The following is a 22,193-nucleotide window of genomic DNA, read 5'->3' on the forward strand; positions in this document are numbered from 1 at the left end:
ATTCTAGCCACTGGGAGGTAGAAATTGGGAGAGTCTCAGTTTGAAGCCAACTGGGGCAAAAAGTTCATGAGACCCCCATCTCAACAAATAAAAGCAGGGTACAGTGTGATGTGTCTGTCATTCCAGCCATGTTGGGAAGCATAAATAGGAAGTTTGGTTCCAGACTGGCGTAGGCATAAATGTGCAACCCTACATGAAAACTCCTAAGCAAGAAGGGCTGGGTGTGGCTCAAGTGATAGAGTACATGCCTAGTAAGCACAAAGCCCTGAGTTCAAACCCCAGTACCACCGCCAAAAAAAATAGACAGCTAAGAAGTACCAAAATCACATTTAGACCCCAGTCTTTGATTGCAAAGCCTACAGTTACTAAGCCTTATGTGTATTCTTGCTTCCCATATCATAGTATACATCTATCCAGTCTCTTTCATATTGCATTATTTCAACAAATAACGTAACCTTTCTTTTCTCACTTCTGAGATGACAGAACTTGGACTGGGGATGTAGCTTAGTAGTGGAGCGCTTGCCTCATATGTGTAAAAATCTGTGTTTTATCACAAGCTATGCCAAAAACCACAAGAAAATTCTTATCTGAAATGGCAAAATTTCATAATAACTTCCTTCTTAGTATGCTCTTAGTTTCTTTATAAATCTGACTTTCTCCCCCTTTCACTATCATTTGTATTGTGTCTCTCACTTTCTCTCGTACAGTACTGGGGTTTGTACACACAGCCTCACACTTTCCTAGCAAGCCACTTGAGCTATTCATTTGCATTTCAGATAGGGTCTCACACTTTTACCGTGGCTAGACTCTGGCTATAATCGTATACCTGCTGCGTGCCATCATATCTAGGTTATTTTTGATAGTCTCTCTCTAACTTTTGCCTGGGCTAAGCTTGAACCGCCATCCTCCTATTTCCACCTTCTGAGTAGCTGGGATTACTGATGTGTACCACCATGCCTGGCCCTGAATTATTTTTGTCTTTGTTAGAACTGTGGCAGAGGCCAAACCCTTTTGGGATGCTGAGTTTTGTATACTGAAACTAAAGTACTTGATTTATTTTTTCACTCAAAAGAGAATATTCCCCTTGTATGACAGAGATGATCTCTGTCTTCCTTTCCAGAATACAAACTAAAATATAAATTAAGTTAAACTCTTGACAACTTTGGAGACTAGTGTTAGGCAATGCTTAACAAGATGTGCAGTCAGATAAATTTGGGTTATGCTACACACTGATCTGTCTTGTCAAGCTACACATTTAATCTGTTTGAGGCTCTGAGAAGTATTTCTGGAAAGAACCTTTTTTAAAGTTAGTTCAATAGCATTTCATAAACTTACTTAAGTGCATTATTTATTACAGTATCTTTAGTCTATCTCAACAGCAACTTTCCTTTTAAAGTGAGGCATTCTCTGCTGATTCTTTAAGAAGGTTAGGAAAATTAATTCTGATGATTGCTGTTGTTTATTTCAGTATCTTTTAGTTGTGAGGGAGAAATATATCTATAATAATTAATCATATACTATAAATTAGTATTATTTCATGAGTCAGGAAGTAAGTAATCTCTAGTTTCTGGAAATAATTTATTTTACAAGTGGATTATTGGATTGGTTTTCAAGAGACATGAGTATCCATTTAAGTTTCATTCTGTTTATTGGTAACTATTTAATGTTATTTCTCCATTATTCTCATCTGTGTTTTTAACAGCTATTTTTAAATGCTAACAATAAGGTGGCAGACAAGAACAAGAAAGACCTTGCCAACAAATTATTGACAGAAATGAATGAGGACCAGGTATCTACAAAGCCTGCATCTTGTTTCAGCTGAAGTCCAAAATCAGTCAATGGGAATAACTATTCCTGTGCTTTTCTTCTTATTTTTAAAAAATGCATAAATATTATCTAGTTCTAATATTTGTTAATTATTGTTGGAGGTTATTCTTAAATTTAAATAAAAATTTCTTTCATCTAAAGGATAAATACCTTGGTGGTCAATATAAGTGATCAGTAAAACTCCATCTATGTGTGTGTTCTTTTCAGTTTGAGAAAATCTAAAGTACAGGAATGGGATCCCAGTATCAATGCTGACCACCTGGTGGTGACTTCTTTTTCTAAACACTGGTGTATTGGGACCTTAGGGCTTTGGTTATAAATATGTATGGTGGTTCTTAATATTTTGATTCCTTGCTTCTTCTTGATAAGTAATGATTGTAATTCATTGGACAACCTGAATCTTGGAGGAAGGAAAGAAGATGCTGAACTCTTTGAATGTTAATTTAGCATGCAACATGAATTTATTTCTGTTCTAAAAATTCAATCCTGTGTGGACATAATAAAACAAAATTATATCATTTATGTTGCTTGTCATAACACATTAGGTAAATTACTTAAAAAACTACCTGTAAAAATTTCTTTGCTATTTTCCTTTCCTATAATGTTTTTGAGAGAACTTACATGTCTTTTAACATTATCTTAATGTCTAGGTTTACAGAGTTGTCATATAATCATACTTATTTTCTGTTCTAGATGTGAAATATCAATACACATAGTACTGTTTAAGATTTCTCTGTTGTGTTTAGTCTCTCTTGAGGCCTACTTATATAGATTAATCAAGCAATTATAATATTCTCCTGTAAGTTTATATTACAATTCCAAATGATAGATAGAATGAGGTATTTGGCCTTATTCTTAGAAAAGTCTGACACGGGTCTTACCTGTATGAAATTCTGTATGCAGAATGTTTAATAGTATTAAACTCTAATGTGTAGTACATATACATTTGTTTATATTCTATCTAATAATATTTAACAAACAACATCAACAAAAACCAGGTTTCTAAATTAAATAACCTACCTAATTATAGCTTAGTTTAACACTAAAAAATCTAAATAGTTCCCTGTGTACTCAAATCTGTTCTGCTGGGAGGTAAAGAAGAAAATCCTATTTGTGGATTACTAATTTCAGTATTTCCTAAAGTAGATTTTCATGACTTTTTGTTTTTATAACTTTCTTGTCTTCGTTCTATGCTTTCATAGTTGACTAAGCAATGTATAATAGTCACGTTCCATTTTTTTAAGATTTGATATTAGCTACACATGCAGTGCCCTGAAATTTAACACATCTCTTGTTCATAGTGAAGCTTAAATAGTAATAGATGGAATGGAGGTAGTTTTTTAGTTCTTTCATTAAACTTTTGGCATTAAAGGTTGCCTTTCCCCAAACCTGGCAATGCTTATAGACATTTCATTTTCTGTACCTGTCTCAAAAATTTCATATTGTATAAAAATAGATACACCTTATCTATTATGTAATAGATATATCTATTATATATTAATGTATTATTATATATGTAATATATAATAATATAAAATATAATATATTAATATAATGAGTAATTAGTATATGTACATCCCATTTCAGTTTTTTAATACAGAGTTTGGAATCTAAGGGAAGAAGTTTATTTTTGTCTCATTATGCATGTTACTGGAGTTTAAGTCTAGAAAGTTAAGGTGTATATTTGAGGGGAAATTGAAGCAGAATTTCCAATTATAGCCCTCCCTTCCTTCCTCTTGAGATTGTCCATTAGTTTTCAGATGCATGTATTAAGTTTGGTGGGTTTTTTTTTTCTCAGAACATTTAATGTAATGAGTGAGTCTTGACTTACTCATCTTGACATGTGGCATCTTTTGTTAAGTAGGTAACTTTTCTTGCAGGTTATAGTATTACAGAAGTCCATTTTATAAGAGGAGGAATGTAATGCATGTCAAGTAATTATTTTTTCAGGTTTTCAGAACGAAGGTTTCCTAAGTAAAAAAAAAACTTCAACACGTTTGTTAATTTTTTGCCTTGTTTTCCTTCTGATAGGTGTTACAGGGCCAGTTGGACTGTTTGGCCATATCAACTATTCAGGCTTTGACAGCGGTAATGAACAAATCTCCAGCTGCTAAGGTGAAACATCTATCTCTAAGCTTCAAAATGTCTTCAGTGTCCCAACTTTTCCTACATAAATCCCAAAGTGATATGTGAAAGTATATAATGCATATGGCTTAATAGCTGTAATGAAATAGTTCACAAAATATCTTAGCATAAAAATAAGGTGCTAATAATTTTTAAGACAAACCCCTAAGGACACTCCAGGATTTTAAAAGATACTAGTGACAGAACTGTACACTATTGGAGATTTCCAGTGTTGGTCAAAGAATGGGAAGATAGCACTGGTGTTGAGACAGTCATTTTGTGAGTCTATGATTAGTGAGTTCACAGAATTATGTTACAGTTTTTCTTCATTAGTAATTAACTCTTTAGTTAATGACACTTAGAATATGCATATTTTCCACATGTATTCCGCTATATCTATTTAGGAGTTGTTTTTCCAGGTTGTTTAGCTATGGGAGTCTGCTTATTTGTTTGTAGTCACTGACCCTCAGGGTTTTTTGTCACTTCTCACTCACTACCTCTGAGGGTCCTTTAGTTCAGTTATGCTGGTAGTTAGCTCACATGCTGATAATTACCTCATTGAGTAGTTGTAGGATTAGTGAGATCATCTGTAGTGTAGTAAACAAACTGACAAGCATATGATAAGTATTTAGTAAATGTTTGCAGCATTATTGCTACTTGACTTTTTTATCTTCCACTTCTAATATGCCTTACCTTTCTGGTATCAGAAATGAATTAATCAAATTACTTCCTATTTCCTGAGCCATGCCTTCAAGTTGTCCTTAGTTTCTCTTGGTTTGTAGTAGGAAATTCTTAACTTTTTCCCTAGAAATGTTGCTAACTTGTGGTTAGGTTCCTATTGAACAGACTTTTTAAATTTTGCAATCTGGCTTGTGACTTCACTCTCCATTTAATAATAGTTTCTATAAGGAAGAAATCACTTGAAGTTTAAGTAATTGCTTTATACATATAATGTATTTCCTGTGCTATTTCTGAAATTCAAACCTAAAAAGATGTCCAGGTCATTACCTTGCATGGTTTAAAATGCAAAAGGTTATGTAACAGTGCTGGAAGTGCTATAGCATTGGCTTAGTTAGTATAAAACCCTGAGTTCAATCCCAGCAAAAACGAAAAAGAACTGTATTGAACAGTACAAATCTAGGTATAATCCCTTTATTCGGGGGCAAGATGGCAGATTGGAAACATTCTTTATTTGACTCCATGACTGAGAGGAGTCAGAATAACAAAGGAGATAACATATTCTGAAGAAAGCAAGAGAAGGAGAGAGGAAGAGCATTGGAAATCAGGAAAGAGGTGACAGAACTGCTGAAAACCATGGAAAAACAGGAAAGGCAAAAGAGAAAAGTTGAGTCTGAAGCTCCAGTCCCTCTCACTGGGGAGGGGGAGAAGAAACCAAAGCCATACCACAAAGTAAACCAGGTGGCCCTTGCAACAGACTGGCAGTGTTAGCCACAGGATAAACCCACACTTCCCACAAGCCTTAATCTAATGTGGGGATTTGGTGTGACAGTGACTCTTCCTGTATGGCAGGCTAGCATTGGAAAACAAAGACATTTTCTTGCTCTTCCTGTGTCTCAGTGCTATAGCCAGGCACTATCTTGTGAGGGAGGCCTGTTGTTTGAGACCAAGCTACTCTGGGGACCTGAAAACAATGGACAATAACAGTTCAGGGAGCTTGGGGACACCTAAGGTTGGGTCGGAGATAGCCACAAGAGGGATGAAAAGGGGGAAGGTCTGACATGGACCCCCTGAGAAGTTTAAACATTGTGGGTTCAGATGGTTATGGGCTAGGTGGTTGGTGGTCCTGCCCCTTCTGACAAGGAGTAAGCCCCATCATCTTAAGGATCACTGTGGAAATAGATCTCTGACTCTGTGGCTGGAAGATTGCTTGGCCTCCATCTCCCATATGTATAGGTTCTGCTACCAGGTAGACTGAGAACTCTGAGCCCAGTTCCCTGAGAATACTCCAGCTGAAAGAATACAAGTGATTACAACCTGCACCCAATGACTTGGCCTCTTCTGTGCAAATCCCAATGTAGAAGCATAACAAATATGAAAAAATAAGGCACATGACTCCCTCAAAAGCTACTAACTCCACAATAATGGACTCAAATGATGAAGAAATTAATGAAATCCCAAAAGATTTAAAAGAATGATTATAAGAATAATCAACAAAATTTAAGAGGATCCAAATAAACACCTGAATGAAATAAAAAAGAATATAGCTAATTAGCTGAAATAAGAAAGACAATGCAGGATATAAAAGAGACATTCATTAAGGAAATACAAGTCCTGAAAAAAAATAAAATTGAAATTCTAGAAATGAGAAGCTTAGTAAAGTCAAATTAAAAGCTCAGTTGATAGCCTCAGCAATAGACAGGATCAAATTGAAGATAAGACTATAAGGGCTTGAAGATAAGGCAACAAATTAGAATATTCAGGCAGTAGTAAAGGAAGAAATAAGAAAGTACAAATGGAACAAACAAGATTTCTGGGACATCATTAAGAGACTAAACCTAGCCAGGTGTGGTGATTCAAGCCTGTAATGCTAAATGGTTGGGAGGCTGAGATTGACAGGATCACAATTTGAGGCCAACCTGGACAAAAACTTCATGAGACCCCCGTCTCAACCAATGACTGGGCATGGTGGCATGTACCTCTTATCCCCAGCTATGTGGGGAAGCACAAATAGGAGAATTGGGGTCTAGGCTGGTTTTTCTTTAGAAAAATCCGATCTCAAAAATAACCAATGAAAAAAGAACTAGTAAGTGGCTCAAGTGGTATAATACCTGTCTGGCAAGTTCAAGACCCAGAGTTCCTCCTGCCCAAAATTCAAGAAAACCCAAACTGACTTGTGGGCATAGAAGGAGATGTAAAAGCTAAAAGTATAGAAAATATATTAAATCAAATAATAGCAAAAAATTTCCCAAGGAAAGAGATGGTCATCCAAGTAGAGGAGGCTTTTACAGCACCAACCAAACAAGAACCTCTCCACGTTATATTATAGCTAAAGTATTAAGTGTGTAAAACAAGAAGAGAATATCAAAAGCTGCAAGAGAGAAGCACCAAATCACATATAAAGACAAACCCATCAGAATAACAGCAGATTTGTCAAGGAGCTCTAAAAGTCTAGAGGATATGGAATGGTGTATTTTAAGTCCTGAAAGCCACACCTCCCATCCTTCACCTAATTTATTAATTACAAATCAAGTTATGAAAGTGAAGGAGTTGCTATATGCCCTTATCTACAAATAATAAAACAATTCTATAACATTTAGGACTAATTTCATTTATTTTGCATTTTGATAGATTGTTATAACTATTACTCTGGAAAGAATATGTTATCTATTTTAAGATGAAAACGTGCTGAGTGTAGTGCCATCCATCTGTAATCTCAGCTACTCAGGGGTCTGAGGAAGGAGAATTGTAAGACTAAGGCATGGCTACATAATGAGATTCTCTCTTAAAGAAAGAAAGATGACCATGTTATTTAAATGAACAAAAATTGAATTCATACTCTTTTAAATATGTTAATTAGCTTAAATAGGTGTTCAGTATTGTTAATATTTCAATACATTTAGTCCATGGAACTGTGGTTTCATATATTATCTTCCCCTGCAGGAAGTATTCAAAGAAAGAATTGGTTACTCACATATGTTTGAAGTATTAAAATCTCTGGGTCAGCCACCACTGGAATTGCTTAAAGAACTTATGAATATGGTGAGTTTTTAACCTTTATGAAAACAAAAATGTTTCTTGTCTCCATTTCAGAAATGGCAGTTAACCTTTTATCTTTCATGTTGCTTTTCAGGCTGTAGAGGGTGATCACACTTCAGTTGGAATGTTGGGCATTAGTAATGTCCATCCTCTCTTGCTTCTTATCCAGTGGCTTCCAGAACTACAGTCCCATGACCTTCAAATCTTCATCTCTGATTGGCTGAAAAGAATTTGTTGTATTAATAGGCAGAGTCGAACTACTTGCGTCAATGCAAACATGGGAATTAGAATCATTGAAACCCTTGATTCCCATTCTTCCCTCCATCGAACTTGTGCTGAGAACTTGATTGCAATCCATGGTTCCTTAGGGAGTCAGTCAGTAAGCGCAGAAGAAATCCGTCGACTACTAAGATTGCTGAGAGTGGATGAAACTGAATTTATTCACCCTTATACTATTCCTGTGACTCGAGCAATCCTGACAATGGCCCGAAAATTAAGTCTAGAGAGTGCACTGCAGTATTTTAATTTGTCACATAGTATGGCAGGAATCTCTGTACCTCCCATACAGAAATGGCCAGGGTCTGCATTTTCTTTCAGTGCTTGGTTTTGCTTAGATCAGGATCAGTTGACTCCTGGCATTGCTAGCAAAGGAGGAAAAAGAAAACAGTTGTACAGGTAATGGTACAAATTGTGTCATATAAATCAGTATTGTCATAACAATATATTCCATCATTCTTAAACAAGAAAAAGTATCTGTATACATCTAGTTTTTAAGTTTACAGTAGTTTATAGTTTATTTTCATTTTTTGATTTCATGCAATTTAAAGTGCTTTATTGCTTTCTTAATAATATATATATATATGTATATATATAGGATATTTTGCTGATTAAATCCTGAGGCTAGTTTAGAACAAGGTTCTTTCTTAAAAGTAATGGAAAAGAAAGGAATAATAAGCATTAGTGATAATCCCTCTATTCCAATGAAGGTGCTATATGCTTTTATAAAGCACCAGAAAACTGGTGTACATGTAATCCAGACTTTAGAAGCTAATAATTAATAATATGCTTTGTCTTTTTGTGTGTGTGTGTGGTCTTGGGATTTGAATTCAGGACCCTGTGCTTGCCAGGCAAGTGCTCTGCCACTCTAACCACACCTCAAGCACTTTTTTGCTAAAGCAAAAAAGAAAAAAAGATGCTTTAGCATCTTGCTATCAGCTTGGTTCTCCTATCTTTGGCCTCCCATGTAGCTGGGATTACTAGCACATGCCAGCATGCCTGGGTTATTTTTTCAGTTGGGGTCTTGCTAACTTTTGACCAGGCTGCCCTCCCAACTTCAGTCTTCTTGATCTCTCCCTTCCATATAACTAGTATTATAGGCATGAACCACAGCACTCAGCCTGTGTTGTGATTTTTAAGACCTTTATATATGCTTACTGAGTATTTGGAAAAATCTTGAAAATTTGAAAATGTGTAGTTTTACTATAGTTTGGTAATGGAATTCCACTTATATTTCTGCCTTTTACAATTTATTAACTTTTGCACCCAAAAAGTATTTTAAAATGTCTTTGAGACAAGGTTGGGCTAGTGTGTGGAAATAGAATTTAAGCAACAGAATTATTGATGAAGACATGCATGAAGGCTTTGTGGTGGGTGTGCTTCAGTGATAATGAAACTGACCAACACCTTCAGAAGTTCTGATAATACATGTTTTTGTTAGCTTTTTTACAGGAAGTGGCATGGGTTTTGAAGCTTTTATTACCCATTCAGGTTTGTTGGTTGTGGCAGTGTGTACAAAAAGAGAATATGCAACAGTTATGCTTCCTGACCACAGTTTCTGTGATTCCCTCTGGGTAAGACTTTAGGGTATCACATTTAACCTCTTGGCTCTTTCCTTTTAAAAACATACTTTTGTGCATGCTCATAAGGAGTTTTCATCTGCTTTTTTTTTTGATGTTGTTGGGTTTTTTGTTTGTTTTGTTTTTGGAGTTCTGGGGTTTTAACCTCGGGATCTTGTGCTTTCTAGGGAATCACTCTACCTTTTGAGTCATATCCCCAGGCCTTTTTTGCTTTATATTTTGGATAGGTTCTTACATTTTTGCCTATGACTGGCCTCCTATCCCTATCCTTCTACCTATGCCTGCTGAGTAGCTGGGATCACAGGCACATGCCACCAGCCCTAGCTTATTTATTGAGATGGGGGTCTCGCTAACATTTTGCTAGGATGGCCTCAAACTGCAGTCTTCCCAGTCTCTACGTCAAGTAGCTGGGATTGCTGGTATGTATTACCACCCCCAGATCATCTGCTTTTTTTAAGTGTCAATTTTCACTTTAAACTTCTGTTCCTAGTAGAGTTCATCTATAAAGATATTTAGTACTGTTCACCATTGTCATCACCAATTTAGCATTAATAGTTTTTGTGCTGATAATAAAAATGAAATGTTATGACTTCTTTAAGTTTTTGAATTTCAATTCAAAATGAGATGAGAGATTGTTAAAAAATGCATTTCTGTTGCCTTTCTAAAAATAAAAGTACTTTACATTGGAAAAATTGACTCTAAAGAATGTTCAAAATCTTAGAAAATGCAGAAAAGACATTAAGGTTTTAAGTATTTTTGTAATACTATAGATTAGATTATTGCTCATTGAGAACATAATTTTAATCAGCATTTAACTTTACTTTTCTAATCACACAAACAACTTATAGAGATATATTCTGAAAACATTTGTCTTTCCAAAGATCTAATGTAATTTTTACCTTTTAAATGTATATTTTACCTCACCAGCACAACATAACCATTGTTCACATGCCAGGAAAAAGGCCCTTTGGTCAGAGTCTTGTCTATATCTATGACAATGGACAGCAAAAGGTCTCTGCCCCTCTCAGATTTCCTGCCATGAATGAAGTAAGTATATCTAACCTAGACTTTACAAGCCCAATTGATTGAAGACTCTTGGAAAATTATCAGTAATGTAGAAGGTTCTGTTTAGTGCATCAGAATTTTAAAGTGTGTTTTGTGTGCTAAGCATACACTAAATTAATAATTATTTCTGTCAGTCTGTTATCAGGTGATGTTAGACAGTTTGTAAGAAGCCAAAAACAAGCCAGGCACCAATGGCTCATGTCTATAATCCTAGCTAATCAAAAAGGTAGAGATCAAGAGCTTTTTGGTTTGAAGCCAGCCCAGACAAATAGTTACTGAGACCCTATCTTGAAAATATCCAACACCAAAAGGGCCTGGCAGAGTGGCTCAAGTGGTAGCACTGCCTGTCTAGCAAGCATGAGGCCCTGAGTTCAAACCCCAGTATGACAAAAGAAAAAAAAAATTAAAGAAAGAAATGAAATGTAAATTAAAAGTTAGGGAAAAAAAAGACTTAGGAAAGCCAAGAAGATAAAGCAGACCAAAGTATCATGTAATAAAACTCTAAGTATATGATGGACTGTTTTCTATCCTCATTAAATTTAAAATGAGAATGAAGAAGTTGAAAACTTTCACATTATGCTAGGTATAAGATAGAATTAATTTACAAGTTGGTTTTAAGAGAAGACTGACATATAAATGTTCTTTGCAAAATATGGATAATTTTAGAACATCTCTTCTGTGGATAATGAAATGGAGTAGATTATTTCTCAAGTCTCTAGGATTTTAGTAATTTCTTTCTTGGCAGTACTGGGACTTGAACTCAGGGCTTTGTGCTTTCAAGGCAGTTGCTCTACTGCTTGAGCCACAGCTTCAGCCCCAGATTTGAGTAGTCTCTTATTGCTTCTTATCTTGGTGACCATTTCAAGATAGTGTGTAGTTAGCATTATGCTGATGTGTAATTTTAAAAATTTTAAGGGGAAAAAGTAGTTATTTCTTTTAGATAGTAGTGGTTATTTAAAAACTTTTTGTAATCACATTAAAAAATTCAAAATTTATACAAAGATATAAAGTAAGTCATAAAAATAATAACATCCACATTTTGTTGGCCAAACATAACTTTCGTAATGATTTCATATGTATATACACATATTTGTATACATCAAGATCTAGTAAAAGTAACACTGCTTCCACTTTTTAGTCTCTTTATTTGCTTCATTTTGATATACATTTATTTTTGTGTTGCTGGGACTCAAACCCAGGACGTTGCACATACTAGGCAAGTGCTCTATCACTGAGCTGTATCTCCAACCTCCTAATGTTTAATTTAAAATGGGAAGGTAGATATTTACTTAAAATTGTGTAACTTTTTGTTTGTTTCTTAATTTTTAGCCTTTTACTTCCTGTTGTATTGGTTCAGCTGGGCAAAGAACCACCACTCCTCCACCATCCCAAATCCCAGATCCACCATTTTCTTCTCCCATTACCCCTCACCGGACATCATTTGGTGGAATTCTGTCATCAGCCTCCTGGGGAGGGACAATTGAAAAATCAAAATTGATTACCAAATTGATATCAGCTGGAACCCAAGATAGTGAATGGGGATGTCCTACATCCCTGGAGGGTCAGCTAGGTTCTGTTATCATCTTCTATGAAGCACTACAGCCTCCTCAGGTGAAGGCATTATATTTAGCAGGTGAGCTTGTAGAATTAGTTATACTAGAGTTATAATATACATTTATGTTACTTTTTCTGTTGTCTAAATACATTCTAAAGAATATATTTGATCTGAAGGGAGTGTATTTGTTTTAATTGAAGCTGAAAGGAAAGAAAAAGTCATCTACATGCCATTTTTTTTTTGGTTTTTTGTAACCAGAAATATAGCAAGCCTTTGGGAAATACTTCACGTATCATCCGAAGTACTTACTATATTAATCTCTTAGAGTTTTATGAAGATTGTTTTCTAGGAGGTTCACTTTGGTTGTAGGTGCCATCTTCTGAATGTGTTCTCCTCTGATGTCTCTTCCTTTTCTTATAAAGGGGCTTATCAGATTAGGGACCCACCCTTATTACATCCTTTAACTTTAATTATCTCATTAAAGGCCGTGTTTCCAAATACAGTCCACATAAGAAACATGAATTGTAGAATTACATTTCTGTCTGTAAAACTGCCAGTACTTTTTATAGATTTTAATGAATTGATGAAATAATGGATAAGCCTTTTTCCATAAAAAGTCAGATAATTTCAAAATAGTCTTATTCCAAAACTTGTCATTTTTATAATTGATGCATTAATATACCTGAAGAATTTATGAAGGCAATAATAAGTACAGTTAGGAGATCTTGCATAAAAATATAAACTTGTTTTGTCTTGGCTTCTTCTTTTGGCTATGATTTTAAAAATATACAGTTGTTATTAGATCCTAACTACTTTAAAAGTCAAATGTATAGTTTATTAAGATGTTCAGAAGTTAAACTTTAGGAGTCATATACACAGCTCTACAATTTTATTTTTTGTGAAAATAACCTGTTTTCATTGCATGGGAGTTTTGAAATGAATGAGACTATCCAGACTTTCAAAGTTTTAGAACCTTACCATTTCTCTGAAACTCACTAAAATATTTGAAGGTGATCTATAATCCAAACAAACCAGGTTAGTAACAAATTTAGTGTAGTCATTGTGGCTGTGTAGTTTATATTTTGTTATTAGAATTTTCCCACTTACAATATATAGTCTTCATAAATGATCATTATTGATTTCTGCATATTTTCTTGAATACATAATGTGTACTGCTTATGAAACATTCTTATATGAGTATATTTAGTAGTACAAAGAGGCTTTATTGTATAATTTTTAATATCAGCATAATTTTTAATTTTTATATATGTGAACTATTTGTATTTAGAGTTTTTCTTTTCTTGGTAAATTTAGTGACAGAGTCCCAGGGTAAATATTTGAAGTGTACAAATATATTAATGGCTCTCAATACATATTGTGTAATCAGTTTCCAAAAGGAATATACCAATTCACAATGCCAACCAATAACATAGATGTGTGCCAGTTTTAGCACAGCCACAGTAAGATGGAATGTTCCATACTTTTTCCTTCATTATTAGACATAAAATGGAATCCTTTAAACTTACACTTCTTCAATTTTTAGTAAACGTGAACATTTTTTTCCTACTCATTTACTGTTTAGTTTCTCTGATGTCTGGTCACATTATTGATGAAATGTTTTGCTGTTTTCTTACTCATTACAATTAGAACAGTTAATAGATTTTTATTTGAGTTGATGATTGTTTTGCTCTTGTTCTATAATAGTTTTTAATGCTATATAAAATTTCCTTTCTGCCTTGGAGGTTGACTTATTCCCCAAATTTTCTAGGTTTTGGGTAAATTGGGGTATTACAAAAACTAAAATAGACTTTATCTAGTGTTTTTTAACTGGGTTATTTTTTGAGTAGCTTGAATGATCTAAATTTTAGTTTTTTTGTGTGGTAACACAGAAACAAGGAAACCATATATTCAGTGTATGTGTATAAATAATTTTCAGGTCCAAATTGTTTAAGCCCTTGGAAGTGTCAAGAATCTGACATGGCCGACCTACCTGGTAACATCTTGCTTCACTACACAGCAAAGGTCAGAGTACATGGGTAAACTGTCCAGCTAGTTACTACTGTGAACTAAAATTCACTTTGTATTCCTTTTGTCATTTCAGTTAGTAATTGAGAAGGAGGGGCTAGCATTACCATTTTAAAACAATTATGAATTTTTAAAGGAAAGTGAGAAGCAGCAAAAATTAAGTTGCATCTCAACTAGAGTTCAGATGTTACTATTATATCAGTCCAATAGTATGAATGGGAATAGTTACAGTTGTAACTTGTAGTAACTATTGAATTGACTTCTATAAATGAACTGGTCTTACAATCCCCTAGTTTTCTGAATGTGGAGTTAAAATAGAATTGAGCTCAAACTTTGATTTGTTTTTAAAGTGTGGTATATAGAAAAAAATGAAATGTTTGTTAAAGGCCTACCATGCCCAGTCCTTTTTCCTTCAAGTGCTATCTAGTAAAAGTAGAACTGGGAGAAAGGAGATAAAAGGTAGAGTAGAATATGGGGAAGTGTCAAACAGCATCAGTGTCTTCCTTATATTTAGTGTTCCATTGGCTCAGAAAATGCTTTGATTGTGTGAGATATACATTATAAAACATCTTACAGCTTAGCAAGCGGTATAAGATCATAATTTTGAGAATTTGTTATATCTCACCTATGAATTGTTCGTTTATTTTTCTCAACTTTTTATTTTGATAAATTTAAAACCTAGAGAAAAAAATCAAAAGAATAATGGAGTGATATCCTGTATAATTTCTTTTCTTAATCATATCACAGTTGTACTGGGGGGATACATTGTGATATTTACATGTGTGCTTACAATATATCTTAGATTAACCTCATTCATCATTCTCCCTCATTACCCCTCCCCCATTTGTTAAACAATTTCAACTGTGTACATAAATTAACCAAATATTAGTGTTTTGCTATACTTAATGACTTTATCTCAGGTTATTCATGAAAGTAGATTGACATAGCTATCAAAACTTCAACCCTAAATATTTCTGTATAATCATTTAGCTGCCTAAGAAAATTGCCCATAATTTAATATGTTACCTATATTCAAGTTTTCCCAAAAATATTTATTTAGCATTTAAAAAAATTATTCCTGGATCCAGTCAAGGTTCATGAATAAAGTTGGTTATATTGTCTCTTGAGTCTTACATTTTTTGTTTGCTTGTTTTTTGTAACATTTTTTCCTAATGATATGTTTATATACCCAACCATACTTTACATTATTTCTTGACAAGAATATATCTTATTTCCATTATCCAATATGTAACATAGATAACTAGGAAAACATTGGATTTAATCTAAATAATATATTTAGTAACATGTTCTAGATATGTGATGGCCAGCTGGTTCTTTGACAGTATGGTTGTCATCTTTTTACAAGGTAACTTCAAACTTGATAATATTAAGGTTGGATTTTTTACTACTGAAAATAAAAAAAAATCTGTACTGTTTAAAAAATAATAACTATTGCCTTATTATGTTTTTTCCCAAGAAACCCAATATGACCAATGTGTAAGTAAAAACAGCTTATTGTAGGAATGTTTCTCCAAAGTGGTGGGGTGTCATGCGTTAAGGGTTTTATAGCTAAATAAGTGTGGGAGTTGTTGCATTCTTCATATCCCTCTTAGAGTTTGATGATACACTTTGAAGATACTGCTGTAAAAAACAAACTATTTTACTTGGCTTTATCCTATTTTACCAGATATTTAACCATAAAACACATAAGACATTCAGAGAACAGTAATACTAAAAGTCATGTGGTAGACATCTTGTCATTATGTTATATAATACTTTTTAAAATTATGGTGAAATATATGGTTAAAGTTATGTTTTGTTCTTATTACACTTACTTGTTGACTATATTTTTCTTTTATTCTTAGGCCTGCAAAAATTCAATTTGCCTTGATTTGTCTACTAATTGTTTCCATGGAAGATTAACAGGAAACAAAGTAGTGAACTGGGACATTAAGGTAAATTAATAATAAATGACAGACACCATAGTGTAATTTAAGTAAGTTTACTGATCCTTTAAAAGATTTTCTCTTTTAAGCATGACCAGATTGATCTTTTTTTTTTTTTCTTGTTTATTCATATGTGCATACAATGTTTGGGCCATTTCTCCCGCCATTCCCTGCTCCCTTGTTCTGCCCTTATCTCTAATTTTGTTGAAGAGAAGACATAAACAATAATAAAAAAGATAAAGCATTTTTGGTAGTTGAGATAAGGATAGCTATACAGGGAGATTCCTAGCATTGCCTACATGTATAAATGTGTTATAACCCAAGTTGATGCTTCTCTAACTGATATTTACACTGGTTCCTGATCCCCTTCTCATGTTGACCTCTGTTGCTTTAGAGTTTCTGTGTTAGTTCCTCTACAGTGAGGACCTCAAATACTATCATGTTTTTTGGGATTTCTTACCTATCCCCATACCTCCCGTGTGTGCTCTCACCTTATCATGTTCCCCAAGACCAACCACATTGCTGTATTTGCCCTAGGTCTAAAGTCCTCATATGAAGGAGAACATACAATTTTTGGTCTTCTGAGCCTGGCTAATCTCGCTCAGAATGATGTTCTCCAGTTCCATCCATTTACTTGAGAATGATAAGATTTCATTCTTCTTCATGGCTAAGTAGAATTCCATTGTGTATAAATACTCATCAGTAGTGGGGCATCTTGGCTGTTTGTATAACTTGGCTATTGTGAATAGCGCTGCAGTAAACATGGCTGTGCAAGTGCCTCTGGAGTAACCTGTGTCTCATTCCTTTGGGTGTATCCCCCAGGAGTGAGATTGCTGAATCATATGGCAGATCTATGTTCAGATTTTTAAGAAGCCTCCAAATTTTTTTTCAGAGTGGTTGCACTAGTTTGCATTCCCACCAGCAGTGTAAGAGGGTTCCATTTTCCCCACATCTTCACCAACACCTGTTGTTAGTGGTGTTGCTAATGATAGCTATTCTAACAGGGGTGAGGTGGAGTCTTAGTGTGGTTTCGATTTGCATTTCCTTGTGGCTAGGGATGGTGAGCATTTTTTCTTGTGTTTTTCTGGCCATTTGAATTTTGTCTTTTGAGAAAGTTCTGTTTAGTTCAGTTGCCCATTTCTTTATTGACTCATTAATTTTGGGAGAGTTTAGTTTTTTGAGTTCCCTGTATATTCTGGTTATCAGTCCTTTGTCTGATGTATAGCTGGCAAATATTTTTTCCTGCTCTGTGGGTAGTCTCTTCAGTTTAGAGACCATTTATTTTGTTGTGCAGTTACTTTTTAATTTTATGAAGTCCCATTTGTGTATACTTTCTCTTAGTTGCTGAGCTGCTGGGGTTCTATTGAGGAAGTCCTTGCCTATACCTATTACTTCCAGAGTGTTTCCTGCTCTTTCTTGTGCCAACTTTAGAGTTTCAGGTTTGATATTAACATCCTTGATCCATTTTGAGTTGATGCTAGTACAGGGTGATAAACATGGATTTAGTTTCAGTTTTTTGCAGACAGTTAACCACTTCTCCCAACAACATTTGTTGAAGAGGCTGTCTTTTCTCCGTCGTATATTTTTAGCGCCTTTGTCAAAAATAAGATGGGCATTCATATCTGGATCCTCTGTTCTGTTCCACTGATCTTCATGTCTGTTTTTGTGCCATTGCCATGCTGTTTTTGTTGCTACTGCTTTGTAATAGAGTTTGAAGTCGGGTATTGTGACACCTCCGGCATTGTTCTTTTTGCTGAGTATTGCCTTGGCTCTTCGCAGTCTCTTGTGTTTCCAAATGAATTTTAGGGTAGATTTTTCAATTTCTGTGATGAATGCCATTGGGATTTTGATGGGAATTGCATTAAACATGTAGATTGCTTTGGTAGTATAGCTGGTTTTACTATGTTGCTTCTACCAGTCCATGAGCATGGGAGATCTCTCCACCTTCTGTAGTCTTCCTCAATCTCTTTCTTTAGGGGTTTGTAGTTCTCCTTTTAGAGGTTATTCACATCTTTTGTTAAGTTTACTCCTAGGATTTGATTTTTTTTGAGGCTATTGTAAATGGAATTGTTTGCATATACTCTTTCCCAGTTTGTTTGTTATTAGTGTAAAGAAAAGCTAATGATTTTTGTAAGTTGATTTTTTATCCTGCCACCTTATTGTAGCTGTTTATGGTGTCTAGGAGCTTTTGGGTAGAGTTTTTTGGGTCTTTAAGGTATATGATCATATCGCCTGCAAATAGGGATATTTTGATATTTTCTTTAAATATTTGTATTCCTTTTATTTCTTCTTTTTGCCTAATTACTCTGGCAAGGATTTTCAGTACTATGTTGGATAGGAGTGGGGATAGTGGGCACCATGTCTCATTCCTGATTTTAGGGCAAATGGTTTCAGTTTTTCACCATTAAGTATGATGTTGACTGTAGGTTTGTCATATATAGCTTTTATAATGTTGAGGTACTTTCTTTCTATTCCTGGTTTTCTTAGAGCTTTTATCATGAAGTGGTGTTGGATCTTTTTTTTTTTTATTGTTTTATTCATATGTGCATACAAGGCTTGGGTCATTTCTCCCCCCTGTCCCCACTCCCTCCCTTACCACCCACTCCACCCCCTCCCTCTCCCCCCCACCCCCTCAATACCCAGCAGAAACTATTTTGCCCTTATTTCTAATTTTGTTGTAGAGAGAGTATAAGCAATAATAGGCAGGAACAAGGGTTTTTGCTAGTTGAGATAAGGATAGCTATACAGGGAGTTGACTCACATTAATTTCCTGTGCGTGTGTGTTACCTTCTAGGTTAATTCTTTTTGATCTAACCTTTTCTCTAGTTCCTGGTCCCCTTTTCCTATTGGCCTCAGTTGCTTTTAAGGTATCTGCTTTAGTTTCTCTGTGTTAAGGGCAACAGAAGCTAGCTAATTTTTTAGGTGTCTTATCTCCCTTCTTGTGTGCTCTCGCTTTTATCATGTGCTCAAAGTTCAATCCCATTGTTGTGTTTGCCCTTGATCTAATGTCCACATATGAGAGAGAACATACGATTTTTTGTCTTTTGGGCCAGGCTAACCTCACTCAGAATGATGTTCTCCAATTCCATCCATTTACCTGAGAATGATAACATTTCGTTCTTCTTCATGGCTGCATAAAATTCCATTGTGTATAGATACCACATTTTCTTTTTTTTTTTCATATGTGCATACAAGGCTTGGTTCATTTCTCCCCCCTGCCCCCACCCCCTCCCTTACCACCCACTCCACCCCCTCCCGCTCCCCCCCCCCCCCCGTCAATACCCAGCAGAAACTATTTTGCCCTTATCTCTAATTTTGTTGTAGAGAGAGTATAAGCTATAATAGGAAGGAACAAGGGGTTTTGCTGGTTGAGATAAGGATAGCTATACAGGGCATTGACTCACATTGATTTCCTGTGCGTGTGTGTTACCTTCTAGGTTAATTCTTTTTGATCTAACCTTTTCTCTAGTTCCTGGTCCCCTTTTCCTATTGGCCTCAGTTGCTTTAAGGTATCTGCTTTAGTTTCTCTGCATTAAGGGCAACAAATGCTAGCTAGTTTTTTAGGTGTCTTACCTATCCTCACCCCTCCCTTGTGTGCTCTCGCTTTATCATGTGCTCATAGTCCAATCCCCTTGTTGTGTTTGCCCTTGATCTAATGTCCACATATGAGGGAGAACATACGATTTTTGGTCTTTTGGGCCAGGCTAACCTCACTCAGAATGATGTTCTCCAATTCCATCCATTTACCAGCGAATGATAACATTTCGTTCTTCTTCATGGCTGCATAAAATTCCATTGTGTATAGATACCACATTTTCTTAATCCATTCGTCAGTGGTGGGGCATCTTGGCTGTTTCCATAACTTGGCTATTGTGAATAGTGCCACAATAAACATGGGTGTTCAGGTGCCTCTGGAGTAACCTGTGTCACAGTCTTTTGGGTATATCCCCAAGAGTGGTATTGCTGGATCAAATGGTAGATCAATGTCTAGCTTTTTAAGTAGCCTCCAAATTTTTTTCCAGAGTGGTGGTTTATATTCCCACCAACAGTGTAAGAGGGTTCCTTTTTCCCCACATAGGATAGACAATTTTGCCTGTGTAGAATTGAATCAGTTAATCAGTGTTAATCACTTACATTATTCATGGTATATAACGTATTTCGCTTTAACTTTTCAGACAGGATCACTTCTTACACCTGTTTTTTTTTGGGGGGTGGGGTGAGGGGAGGCTGTTCTCAGATCTTTGTACTTGCCAGGCAGGCCCTCTGTTACTTAAACTATTTTTGGTACAGGTTCTCACTGTTTGCTTGAGCATACCCTAGACAATGATCCTCCTACTGATGCTTCCTAAATAGCTGGGATGATCTGCGCATATTACCACACCCAGCTTTTTATTGAGTCACTAAGATTACAGGCGTGAACCACAATGCCCAGCTGGAACATTTATTCTTACCTGTTAACTTAGTAAGATTTATGACATGATTGACAATTCATAGGTGAACTTTTGCTTTACTTTTAGGATTGGCTTCACATAAATAGTTTTATGTATTATATGTAGTAACCTGATCATTTTAGGTATGTTCTGCATACCTGAAAATAAAAGCAATCATTTGGTGCCTTTTGTTACTAGTCAAACTTTTGCCTGATATGGGGAATAAAAAAAGAACAGAATACCAAGAGAAAGACAATTACGATTTTATGATGCAAGAAAATCAAACACAAAAGAAAAAGCAGTAACAGCTGAGAAAAAATTTGCCATCTGCAAGTTTATTTATGATACAAAGAACTCTTAAAAAATCAGTATGGTACCCATTAATACATACAATTTTTATGTTTTTATGTATTATGTAAAAGTAAATTCTTAAAAACCAGTATAATAGGCAAAACAACGTGGCAGGTATGTAGTATGGACCAATCTGGAGATCTGATGTGTAACATGAGAACATAGTTGATAAAATCCTGTTAGGGATTTTTGTTAAACAAGTCTTCTTAGCTATCACAAAAAAATAACTATGTAAAATGATACATATGTTAATCTGCTTCACTGTAGTAACCATTTTACCATCTATATATTCTATAACATGTCATAAACTTCAAATCTACACAACTTTAAAAAATGTAGCAGAGAAAAAAATAAATTCTTCAATCTTGGGCCACATGCATGGTTGGAATATTCTTTTTTTTTTATACTGAATGCTGAGTCAGTTTCTTGTTCTTTATTATCATATTGTTATATGGGAGGTACGTTGTAGCATTTATAAAAGTATTTATAATATATCTTAATTAAATTCACCCTCTCATCATTCTCCTTTATTCTTAGAATAGTTTCAACAGGTCTCATTTTTCTATTTTCATACATGAGTACATAATATTTGTACCATATTCACCTTCCTACACCCTTTCCTTATATCCTCCCCCCTTTGAGTCTGTTTCTTCCTGCTTTCCTTTCCCATCCCTTCCCTTCCTTCCCCTCCCCTCCCCTTCCCTTCCTTTACTCTGTAACCCATACTGGCCTGGACCTTGGAATCCTCCTGCCCCCAGCCTCCTGAGTGTGGGAATTGCAGGGTTGTGCCATCACACTGACTTAGATCTGAACACTTTAATGAGTAATAATAATAGCTAGTACATACTGTTTGTTAGACACTAAGCAATGGTCGTGTATTAACTTAATCTTTTCAGCAGCTTTATGAAGTGAATATTACTGTTACTTACCTTTTACAGATGACAAATTGGTTAGAGAGATTTATGACTCATCAAAGAATATAGAATATATTTTATTAATTTATCCAAAATATCTAAGATAGTTTACCCATTCCACCATTTTGAAAGTAGAGAGTTGGTTATACTTCTGCCACCAAGTGCATTTTTTTCCATGATTTTCTTGTTTATTATGCTTATTTGCTGATGACAATTGCTTGCTCTTTACATGTTCTTTACATTACAAAGTCTGCTCACCAGGTTATATTTAGATTGCCTATGGTTGAAAGTCCTAATGTTTGGAAAAGAAAGGTATAGAAAAATGGTCTGAAATGGTCTCTCTTGAGTGTTGGTTATGGTGACTTGTGAGGCTGCTCCTTAAA

General features: G+C 35.1%; 1 protein-coding gene across 15 annotated transcripts in view; it reads left to right on the plus strand.

Annotated features, from left to right (window-relative positions):
* The window catches only part of Nbeal1 (neurobeachin like 1), a 205,019-nt gene that overhangs the window by 62,543 nt on the left and 120,283 nt on the right, over positions 1-22,193 (plus strand). For 13 of the 15 annotated variants that reach the window (XR_012447349.1, XM_074071453.1, XM_074071448.1 and 10 more), the window contains 9 exons: positions 1,703-1,789; positions 3,859-3,942; positions 7,573-7,671; positions 7,763-8,343; positions 9,386-9,518; positions 10,452-10,571; positions 11,919-12,222; positions 14,081-14,166; positions 16,035-16,124. Coding sequence is in view for 14 of the 15 variants with exons in the window: in XM_074071453.1 (XP_073927554.1) it covers positions 1,703-1,789; positions 3,859-3,942; positions 7,573-7,671; positions 7,763-8,343; positions 9,386-9,518; positions 10,452-10,571; positions 11,919-12,222; positions 14,081-14,166; positions 16,035-16,124 (1,584 nt within the window). In the remaining variant the exon portion in view is untranslated. The remainder of the gene's footprint in view (positions 1-1,702; positions 1,790-3,858; positions 3,943-7,572; positions 7,672-7,762; positions 8,344-9,385; positions 9,519-10,451; positions 10,572-11,918; positions 12,223-14,080; positions 14,167-16,034; positions 16,125-22,193) is intronic. The other 2 variants (XM_074071457.1, XM_074071458.1) reach the window with 1 other exon arrangement.

The sequence above is a fragment of the Castor canadensis genome, chromosome 4 (genome assembly GCF_047511655.1).
Source record: "Castor canadensis chromosome 4, mCasCan1.hap1v2, whole genome shotgun sequence".
NCBI lineage: Eukaryota > Metazoa > Chordata > Mammalia > Rodentia > Castoridae > Castor > Castor canadensis.